At 41.8% G+C, this 11,026-nt stretch overlaps 1 protein-coding gene across 1 annotated transcript; it reads right to left on the reverse strand.

Moving 5' to 3' along the window:
• Nucleotides 1-238: 238 nt before the first annotated feature.
• Nucleotides 239-7,786, reverse strand: LOC147892155 (RNA-binding KH domain-containing protein). The gene is made up of 2 exons (XM_087388698.1): nucleotides 7,518-7,786; nucleotides 239-709 (listed from the first exon to the last, which is right to left on the reverse strand). The coding sequence occupies exons 1-2, from the start codon at nucleotides 7,740-7,742 to the stop codon at nucleotides 287-289; spliced, it is 648 nt and encodes a 215-aa protein (XP_087244824.1). The 5' UTR covers nucleotides 7,743-7,786; the 3' UTR covers nucleotides 239-286.
• Nucleotides 7,787-11,026: the final 3,240 nt, after the last annotated feature.

The following is an 11,026-nucleotide window of genomic DNA, read 5'->3' on the forward strand; positions in this document are numbered from 1 at the left end:
AAACGACATAGAATTTTTTGCTCCTCAGCTTTCAGTCGAAGAAGCATACAAGTGCCTGAATTCATCTCAGTTCTACTACTGATAATACCTAGGCAAGCCCACAAGACTAAGCAAAATACATTCTACCTTAAACAAAGAGCCTGCATATGTATTACAAAAGGCCTGTGTATGCTTTCCTCACTCTGCAGTGATTTTCTTGCGAGGGACACTGCTTAGCCCTAAATGATGAGGCAGAACATAGCAACTAAATCAATACTCTCTAATTAAAAAGCAAGAAATTTTTTACTTAATATTTTTCAGCCAGCCTGCTTGCCACGGTTCTTAGTTTTGAGTATACTTTGCCTGCTGGAGAGCCTAATATAAGGCTGCATAGAGCATCTCTAGCAACTCTGATGTTTGCAAACGAACCAAGTATGTGAATGCGAGTGTCAGCTATAACAATCCTGGTTCTGGTGGAATTTTCAATGGCAAATTTAGTTTTGCCACCCTTACCAGATAGCCTACCAATCGCACGGGACAAGTGCTCTCCTTTCAAGGTCTTCACATCTTTGATCTCAAACGACTCAATGTAAAGATCATCAAGCCTCAAAAGGGCAACGGCATCGGCAACGTCAAAACCAAGAACAAAAGCATGCACAAAGTCTGCACACTTCTGGAGAGCACCAGCATCAGGTGTGTCCCGCCTTGTCTTCAGTTCTACTTTCCGGGACTGCATCAGGAGTGCAAGCAAAACCACTTGTCAGAAGAAAAGTAGTAAGATGCATAATATACAGAAAAATGAGCTACATCTCTGGCAATAGCCTACCATGCAGACATCAGAACAAGGTAGATCACAAAGTTCTTGAGTGCATGCATGGCATATCACAAGTGTGAGAACCACAATTAGTGCACATAGATAGAGACATAATGCAGAATAGGAACTTGAAGATTGCTTCATTCCTACTTGAAAACGGTATAAAATGTAGTGATCTAGGGTATCAGTCCCCCAAAGCTTTCCTATTGAACTGATTTATGCTGTCTCCAGGCTCCACAACCAACCTTCACCATGTGCGCTATGTTTCTTCATTCCTCAGTTAAAAACGAAGTGTATCTAGTGTATCAGGTCCTCAAGCTTCTCTACCAAACTGACTTATGCTGTCTTCAGCCCCCAATCGCAGGCTTCACCAAATGCCATATACAAATCTGCTTAGAACTTGTTACCAGATCTCACATGCGCTAACTATGTTTTATGAGCCTGCTTGAGGCTCTTGCATCACCCACTTGCCTCCTACACTTAAATTGCTGATCATTTGCATCCCTTGGGGACCGGGGTGGACATCACATCCTGTCCAACTTGTGGAATCGAACAAGAAGATCGTTCAAGATCTTTGTCCCTTTCCAAAACTCAACAATTGGAATGGGTTTGTCTATATGCCAACTTTGTTGATACCAGAGTCAGAAACTACCTTGCGTGGACTACACAAATTCAGGTTAATTTCAGGTCACTCAGATCTTCGAGATAAGAAATTACATCTCTTTGATTATTTTGAGTGATAGTGGAGCTGCCCCGACTCGCTCAAATATGTGGTCAATCCCCGACCTTACTAGAAAGGTATCAAGATGCGACATTATCCCTACATGCTACAGGAAATTTTAGATTTCTCATGGATTGTTTCATGTCTCACACTGAAAGACCAATTCTACTGGCAGCCTACATGGATATTAAAAAAATCTTTCAATCATAAACATGAAACTTCACTCTATAAAGTGCTCGATCTTCAAAATTTGGAACAAAGCTGATCCACTAAGAAATAAAATAATTAAGTGAACTATACAAAATTGACCTCAGTCGGGTTTAATTTAAGACTAGAACTTCATATACCTAGATGAATCCAAGAACATTCCCAAACTCGTCCTCTAAAAACACAACATAGTGCAGTTTCAATCTCATGATAGTCACTCACAAGGTTGAAAACCATAAACTCCATCATGCATAGCAGGGACTAGCTACTATGACATCCCCACTGACGTCATCAACGCCCATTAGTGGGTGTAGACCATATACCTAGAATAATCAAGGAACATTCCCAAACTCATCCTCTAAAAACACAACATATTGCAGTTTCAATCTCACGAGAGTCACTCATAAGATTGAAAACCATATACTCCATCACGCATAGCAGGGACTAGCTACTTATGACATCCCCACTGACGTCATCAGCGCCCAACAGTGGGTGTAGACCATAGTATAAAAGTATGCTCTCACACATACAAATCCACACACCCAAACATACTTGAGCATCCATTTATACAAAGTCTTCGTACTGAGTTTCTGTTGGCACTCCGGAGGTGAAGGGCAAACTCAGCCATGACGAAGGCTAGCACTAAAGGAGAAGGCTAGAACTTCAAAAGATCTATGGATGAGACTATTCTCTCTTTGAATCAAAAGCGTTATCCTCTAAAAAATTTATGCCTTTAAAGCAAAGATTCTAAGAGCAGTAGACTATATACCCAGTGTACATCTACCCGTAAGATAATGGCACCCTCAAGTAAGTCTATATGAGAAAACAAGGATCCTTGGGGACACTCCTTGGATACCACGACCTTGAGCAAGCCTATGCCTCGTCTAGCCAAACACCTACATTAGTGGACTCATGTGGTATGGTGCACAAGGGTTGTGGTCATGGACGTGGCGCAGTGGTTGCCTAACCTCAAGGGTGATCCTTTTTATTGGAGGTGGCAAGCTTGCCAACTGCCCCTATTTGGTCTTTCTAATCTTCATTGTTTTGTAGGCTTTGGTGTCACAATAGAACTTGGACTACACCTTGGCTTGGGCCTAGCTAACCCTCGCCTTGGGCGCCTGTTTCAAAAGGTTTGGAAATATTTTATGAAGGAGAAGTCATATACCTTTGGGAAGTTCAAAGAGTGGCTCGCAAAGGAAAACACTCAAGACTCTTTCACATTAGCAAAGGCGGAAAATGTGTTAGCAAGGAGTTCTTAGCATTCCACAAGCAGTTCTTAGTGGTCTGCAAGCAAAGGGAAATTAAGATCCAAATGATAGTTTCTCTCACTCCTCAACAAATTGATAGTGGACTGTGGAGCGCAACAATTAGAGGCATTATGGAGATCGCAAGATGTTTGATGGAGGCCAAAATCTTACGCAGATTTATTGGGCTAAGGCTATTCAGACTGCCCTCAATGGAACGAAGGGCAAAGCACTTGATGTAGTCATGCTAGAGGTAGCTTATTCAAGTAAAAAATCCTTACGTTTCCTAAAGCCCATGTTCATATCCCAAATCAAATGAGAAATAGAAAGTTAAAGGATGTATCTTCATTATGTACAACATTGAGACCAAGGGATATAAGCTGTATGAGCTGGCTACAAAGAAATCGATTGTCCTAAGCAAAGATGTGCCTTCAGTAAGGAACATCCCACCATCAACACTTCATGATATCCCTATTGAGGTTTCCCAATATTCCTATTGAGGTGCCCAAGACAAGGGCGAGGGTGTCCAGGATGAGCTATTTCTACTCCACCTCCCTCCAAATCTTTGGTGCAAGAATCAAAAGTCACAAGCATTCTCGAACCCAATGACACAATCGTGCGACATTTTTGACACAACCAAGAGAGAGCCGAGGCACATGTTGGATACACGGCTCCAGTATCAAATGTTAAGGAGCCTTGCACTTTTGAAGAGGCAGTTGTGCATCCACAATAGATGGCACACTCCATTATCGCATGTTGCAAAGCCTCGAGGTAGTTGAGCATCCAAAATGGATGGCAGCCATGCAATCTAAGATTGATTCCATTTACAGGAATCTCACTTGGGACCTTATTGCATGACCACACAAGAGCAAGGTCATAGGTACCAAGTGGATTTATGAATCCAAGTATAAGTCCAACGGAATCTTGGACAAATACAAGGCCAGGTTGGTGGCAAAAAGGGTATGCTCGAGGGACTGGATTATGATGAAGCTCTTGCTCTTACAATCTACATGACAAACATTCGAACCACGTAATCTTCAGCAGCCCCTCATGGATGGCCCCTAGATGAATAAGTCTGCGTTCCTCACTGGGGCGTTACAGGAGGAGGTATATGTTGAGAAGCCTCCAAGATTTGAGATTAAGGGAAAGTGATTGGTGTGCGAGTAAAGGAAGGAATAGAAGAGCTGCAAATAGGCCTTGAGAGCATGGTACTATAGAATTGAGCAATTCTTGACCACAATTAGACTCAACTGGAGTCTTCAGACTCCAACTTCTACACACGAGTATGAGATGGTCTTTACGCTCATTCTATTATACCTAGATGAATCCAAGAACATTCCCAAACTCATCCTCTAAAAACACAACATAGTGCAATTTCAATCTCACGATAGTCACTCATAAGATTGAAAACCATAAACTCCATCCCGCATAGCAAGGACTAGCTACTATGACATCCCCACTAACAATGGGTGTAGACCATGGTATAAAAATATGCTCTCATACACAAATCCACACACCCAAACATACTTGAGCATCCATTTATACAAAGTCTTCGTACTGAGATTCTGTCAGCACTCCGAAGGTGAAGGGCAAACTCAGCCATGACGAAGGCTAGCACTAAAGAAGAAGGCTAATCAAAAAGTAGTCCAAATCTCTTCATTCACGCTACAACTGCTTGTGAAGTCTAAACGATTTCATTTTAGTCTCTCACAAACGAGCATCTAAATCTAGCTGATAAGGCAATGCACCATTTAAGATAGAAAGAATTATCGCAATACTAGCAAGCCATAACTTGAACGAAAACTTCACAAGGTGAAATTTGCATGTCCGCTAATACGGCAGAAGCATATACCTAGATGAATCCAGGAACATTCCCAAACTCAACACAACATAGTGCAATTTCAATCTCACGATAGTCACTCATAAGATTAAAAACCATAAACTCCATCACGCATAGCAACGATTAGCTACTATGACATCCCCACTAACATCATCAGCGCCCAACAGAGGGTGTAGACCATAGTATGAAAATATGCTCTCACACATACAAATCCACACACCCACACATTCTTGAGCATCCATTTATACAAAGTCTTCGTACTGAGTTTCTATCGATACTCGGAGGTGAAGGGCAAACTCAGCCATGACGAAGGCTACCACTAAAGGAGAAGACTAATCAAAAAGTAGTCCAAATCTCTTCATTCAAGCTACAACTGCTTGTGAAGTCTAAACGATTTCATTTTAGTCTCTCCCAAATGAGCATCTAAATCTAGCTGATGGGGCAACGCACCATTTAAGATGGTAAGAATTGTCGCAATACCAGCAAACCGCAACTTGGACGAAAACTTCACAAGGTGAAATTTGCATGTCCGCTAATACGGCAGAAGCATATCGTAGAGTGATAAGCGACACATTCTATTATACCTTATCATCTCTGGGAATATCGTAGAGTGATAAGCGATACACAAGTCATGCTTCAAGACGAGTTCAAAATGATGGGCTTCACTACTTCTTTGGTATGAAGATTCATTGGATGGAGGACGCAGTTTTTCTTAGTCAATACAAGTATATGACAAAGAGCAGTCCAAGAATTGCTTTCTTTCCAAATAAGATCCTTCCCACTTGGAGATGGTACGTTGTATCATTACTTGGTGGGATGTCTTCTTTCTCTCACACACACATGCCTTGACACCTCACTAATCACATTGGATAGTAGAGTCACTAGTTCTTTGGTATTTAAAGGCACGTAGAACTATGAACCTTCTACTCCCAAAACGCTAAGCTTGAAGGATACGCTGACTCAAATTGGGGTGAAGACATTGATTCATGATAGTCTACTCCAAGCTATTGCAATTTGCTTCTTGCTTCTTGGTCAAGCAAGAATAGCATACTCATCAATAGAAGTAGAGTATTGCACAGAGAGAGTGGCTTCATGCGAGGCTGTGTGGTTGAGACAGTTGTTTGCAAACTTAAGATTATCCTTCATTGACCCAATGTGGCAACGAAAGTTGCATTGCTATTGCACACAATCCAATGTTCCACAATCGCACAAAGCATATTGAGGTGGACATGGTAGAAATTGTTCATTGTTCGACAAAGGATAACCCACAGCCAAGAGAGAGGGTTTTGAAATACGAGCCCCATCAGCGAGCATTAGGCCTGCCCAAGGATGTTTTGCAAGGTGTTATTATGCCCTAGGCATGGTTTGGAATGCAGGAGGGGGGCTGCAGCAGAAGCTCCAGGAGCTGCACAGAAGTAGTCCACCCATGGACTGGAAATGGCCTGCTACGCACCCTTTTATAGGCTCCAAGCCAATCGGCCACCAGCAGGTCTCCTCCCCCCAGCCTCTTGATTCAATTTCCCCTCACTTCATGTGCCTCCACTCTATTTCCTGCCTACCAGAGCCTACCTAAGCCCTGTTGGAACCATACTATCCCACTTAGTACACAGTTCACTCTTTTGTCTGCCGTAATTAAAACACAGGTCAGTTTAGTGCATGTGTTGTCAAATCACTATCCTGCACACATATTTCTTTTGGTTCTCCACATAGCCATCACTAGATAGCACCCATGCAAGACTTATGCTCTTGCTGTTAAATTATTTGCTACTTTTCTTTTTGAATGGGCAGCAGATCTAAAGAACCACATTAGAAGAACATACAAAACTACCCTGAAAGGGCATCGAATCTTTGATGATTCGAAAGCTTCAATTCATTGCAAACTATGACAGTGACGTAGAAGACAAGCCAATATGATTTGATGCCTCACGGGTGAGAGTAGAGCACTCAGCAAGTCAAACTAACAATTCCATAAGTTTCTTGAAGTTATGTTATGTTCCATCAATGGGACATTCCATCAGCTCAAGAGTATCCCTACATTTGGTCTAGCCCATGGTTCACTCCTAGGTGCTCATACGTCCATCTTGCAACATCACTATGGATGACATGACACCTCTTCATCCAACAATTTCACCCCTTCCTGAACCCTTCCCCTAAATGTCACAACCAAAAGCATGTGCGCATCACCGCTCCGTAATACAGCCATGCACACAATAATGTGTTAAAGACATCTTTGCACACAAAGGAACACCCAAGAGGGGCTGCCCCTTCACGAAAAGGGATTAAACCCACCTGTCCCTCCGATTGGGCCACATTCAGACCGCACAACCTCCCCCTTGCCTAAATCTCCCATCGACAACGACTCCGCCCCTTTCGTAGGAACAAACCCCCCTAAGCGCACAGATACTCACGGCAACCTGCCTCCCAGGCTTGCAAAAAGAACCCGTATCCGCATCCGAGAGCCGAAGCAGACGTCGACACTTTTTGCTCAATTAGCTCACATAGTACTTCATTTCTGATCTCTCCCTTCAAATTAGAAAATCCCAGATCTGCAAGAATCCAAGAGTTCACATGTGTGGAAAGCACCCGAAGTCAACCTTTGGAAAGCCGAAATAGGGCTTTGGGCTAGTAAAGAAACAGGTCCAAGAGCGGGAAATGGGAGGACCGAGCAAAAGGTTGAAGCGTGGCAAAAAACCAAGATAGGACGGACCAAACCTTCAAGTTCATGCGAATGTCGATCTTCATCTGTTCAAAGATGGGAGTGTAGATCTCCATCCAGCGCTGCTTCAAGGGAGAGTAACGATGAGCGGGGACAGCAACTTTACGGAACTGGAATCGGCCACCACTGATTTCATGGGCAGTGAGGGGCTGAAATTTAGGTTTAAGAATGGGGGCGTCTCCTGTGTCCATAGGCTGCGTTTGCTCCTCCAAAGCGGCCATAGCTCTTGCACTTGCTATCTTCCACAAAAGTATACACACCTTCCCAAGCCCAGAAGCAAATAGAAGGGCATTAGGTTTCCACGTGTAATTTCACAAAACTAAATGAATTTCATTCAATCTCCTTTTGTGTATTTCCACGTGTAATTTCACAACACTACATGAATTTCATTCAATCGCCTTACATTCGAGAGAGCCTACAACGCACGGTAATGCAAAATGGGAGACCCCCGGTGTAGGCGAAGTCACTGGTGTTGAGCAGATTATAGGAACCATTGCTGCTCGTGGACGTACAAAGAAGCGCTGGAAATAAGGGGATTCTCGAATGTATGGATGATCTCGAAGGAATAGCACTGGAACTAGATAGTCTAGGCAAACTAAATAGCAGTGAATGTGATGCATCGCGACCGTCTCCAACACACCCTCAATCATAGCCAAGCAATAAGGAAGGTGTCACGTGCACAAACACGTGGACCTATGGATTGAAGGAAAGATCAACACTAAGCCCTTCCCCAAGGGGCAGGCCAAAAACTTCTAATTCTTTTATTAGCACTGCCCTTTAACCCTTATAGGATGAACAAGATAGAATCCTGAGCTGCTTCTGGGGCTTGAACTCAGGACTAGCACATACAAACCCACACGTTTTAGGATATATGCAATATTTTCCAAAATATAATCCCATAGATGTGCTCAAATGGGGTTTTTCGATCAATTTGAGTGGCTGAATGACTATATTTGGACATTGGATGTGAAAGTTATGCCACTTTTAAAAGTGATGTCCATGGTAGTTTCGCCAACAAAACTACCTTAGAAGGAGAGAGGGTTTTCAATGTCACCCCCTATTAAGTAAAAGTTGTAAGAAGGATCATAATGGAGTTTTCATAAAGAAGTCTACTCTACATGTGGGTTTCTTCAAAAGCTAGAATTTTCATAGAGAAGTCTACTCTACATGTGGGTTTCTTCAAAAGCCATCCCATTATGTTACTCACCATTTCCAAAGATTCATGTAAAGATTTGTGTATAAAATAAGCATTGCTATAATACTTTGCATATTTCTAAGTGAAACTATGTTTTGTTCCGATCTATTTTTGCCATATTTTTACATAGTTGGAAGCTCTTTTTTTCCTTCGCCCAGATGCTCGGAAGAGAGAGAGAGAGAGAGAGAGGTAACCTAAAAATTGAGATCAGGTGTGCATTGGACATGTTCTGGGATTGAGTGACAGACATATTAGAGCTACTCCTGCCACCAAATAGTTTCTCAATGAAATGTCAGAGCAAGTATTTATAGAATTTTATATCACCTAGCCAAGGTGTGGAGAAACAGAGGATCCAAGGTGAAAGAGATCATGAAAACCTTCTTACCTCAATGATGGAAATGCACAATTGGAATTAATAAAGCAAACTATGCCTTTTTCCTTGCCAGTTTGTGGAAAAAAGAAGTTAGATAGGTGAGCCATGGAATGGAAAGAATCCCACGTGTCTATTCACAGGAAAAACCAAAAGGAGAGAGGGTAGTAGGAAGACCATCAAATATCGCCCTTGTTCACTATACCCAAAAGGGCTAGTGGGTTTCAGACAAGCATTAACGCTGCACATCCTACATATACTACACAAGATAGAGGTAGCCATGACTGTGATGCATAGAGTCATATGTTGAGCCATAGGTTATAGACACGACAAGTAGCTTTTGCTAATCAGTCCCTTCTTCAACGAAGGGAGTATCCATGAGATGTTCATGTGTCTACCTTCTAAGTACCAAACTTATATCAATTGGGTACATTGATACTCTCCCCATGAAGAATCTCGCAACAAATGGCATGAACCGCTGACCAAGTTACGAGCACAATTGTTCTATCAGAGTGCTTTGGAGATTTGAATTGCTATTGTTAGTGCGATGAGAGCAGTGCATGAGTGGGGTTTTAGGCACATAGATTAAAAGCATGCAACTATATGTTAGATTCCACGGTGGATAGTAGATTGGCACATGTGGGAATTATTGATTGGAATAAGATTCTACTTTGGACTAAGAGCAAGTACAAGCAAGACTTTCTCCCCTAGTAAGATTTCCTTGGTTTGCATAGGAGTTATATGCAAGGAAAGATGCACAACCCAAACAAAAAGGTGCATGGTTAAAATTGTTAGATTGCTATGCTATGGGCTGGTTATTTAGCGAAGTGGTATACTTCCTTGTGGGTTGTGCAAAGGCATTGGATGACAACCAATACATGCAAGGGAATGTGCTCAAGCTCCTAGTGGATTGCAAAAATGGTCTATGCAAAGCTCAGCCTACCGAAAGGATGAAGGTGGACACTGCCTTGACAAAATTACATGCGCACCATGTTGATAAAAAGTCACAATGTGACTAATAAATGAGGTGAAGACATGCTTATAAAATCATTCATTTGTACACCACATCATGTTCCAATGTACATGTTTTGAATAGTTTTGTATTTACAAAGAGATGTATATTCTATAAACTCTCCAAGTTGTACACATTCCAAATAGTTTTGTATGGAAAGTGACTATTTTTTATATGGGTCAAACATTAATTAATATTTCATTTTCAATCACAATTGTGATGGCCTTCAATATAACCATTTAGGGGTAGTCTCATTTGAAGATTCCACTCATTAAGAGATTGCCTTCAAGACCTAATAGTAACCTACCAAGTCCACTTCAAGTTTCTAAGAGCTAACGACAACACAAATGACATCAATGTAGAGATTAATTAAGGCAAATGCAAAGCCGATCCATCTTTGGGGAAAGGAAGACTCCCTAACTTAGTACTTTGTTGAGAAAAGTGTAGTATCTCACACATTCTAAGGAGAGAAAGGGCTCATAGGACCACACCTCCACATAAAATGGTGTTCTCAATCAAGGACTTACAAAAGAGAGTATATCGATAATAGATACTAATTGAACCAAACATCATCATCACACTAAATTAGTCATGCATCACCAAGCATACACATGCTCTACTAGCTTGTTAAAGCCCTGTTAAAGCTATCTTGACACTCTTGGACCCATATAAATGGTGAGGCACTCATTTGGTTCATCAAGGGATGTATGAATGTTCTAAATTTTGATATCACCATCCTATAGGAATTAGTCATGCATCACCATACACATGCTCTACTAGCTTGTTAAAGCCTTGTTAAAGCTAACTTGACACTCTTAGACCCATATAAATGGTGAGGCACTCATTTGGTTCATCAAGGGATGTATGAATGTTCTAATCTTTCATGCTTACTACTCCACACCGGCTCCTCTATGTCTACTACTCCAAT

This window comes from Dipteris shenzhenensis, chromosome 17 (assembly GCF_047967505.1).
Source record: "Dipteris shenzhenensis isolate YYH24624 ecotype China chromosome 17, Dip_SZ_1.0, whole genome shotgun sequence".
In the NCBI taxonomy this organism is placed as follows: domain Eukaryota; kingdom Viridiplantae; phylum Streptophyta; class Polypodiopsida; order Gleicheniales; family Dipteridaceae; genus Dipteris; species Dipteris shenzhenensis.

Bases quoted from the DNA above. Each gene is read 5' to 3' on its own strand.
- LOC147892155 (XM_087388698.1), bottom strand. From the start codon at position 7,742: ATGGCCGCTTTGGAGGAGCAAACGCAGCCTATGGACACAGGAGACGCC. The intron at 710-7,517 runs GTTTGGTCCGTC...CTCCTGATGCAG, and splicing joins ACATTCGCATGAACTTGAAG to TCCCGGAAAGTAGAACTGAA.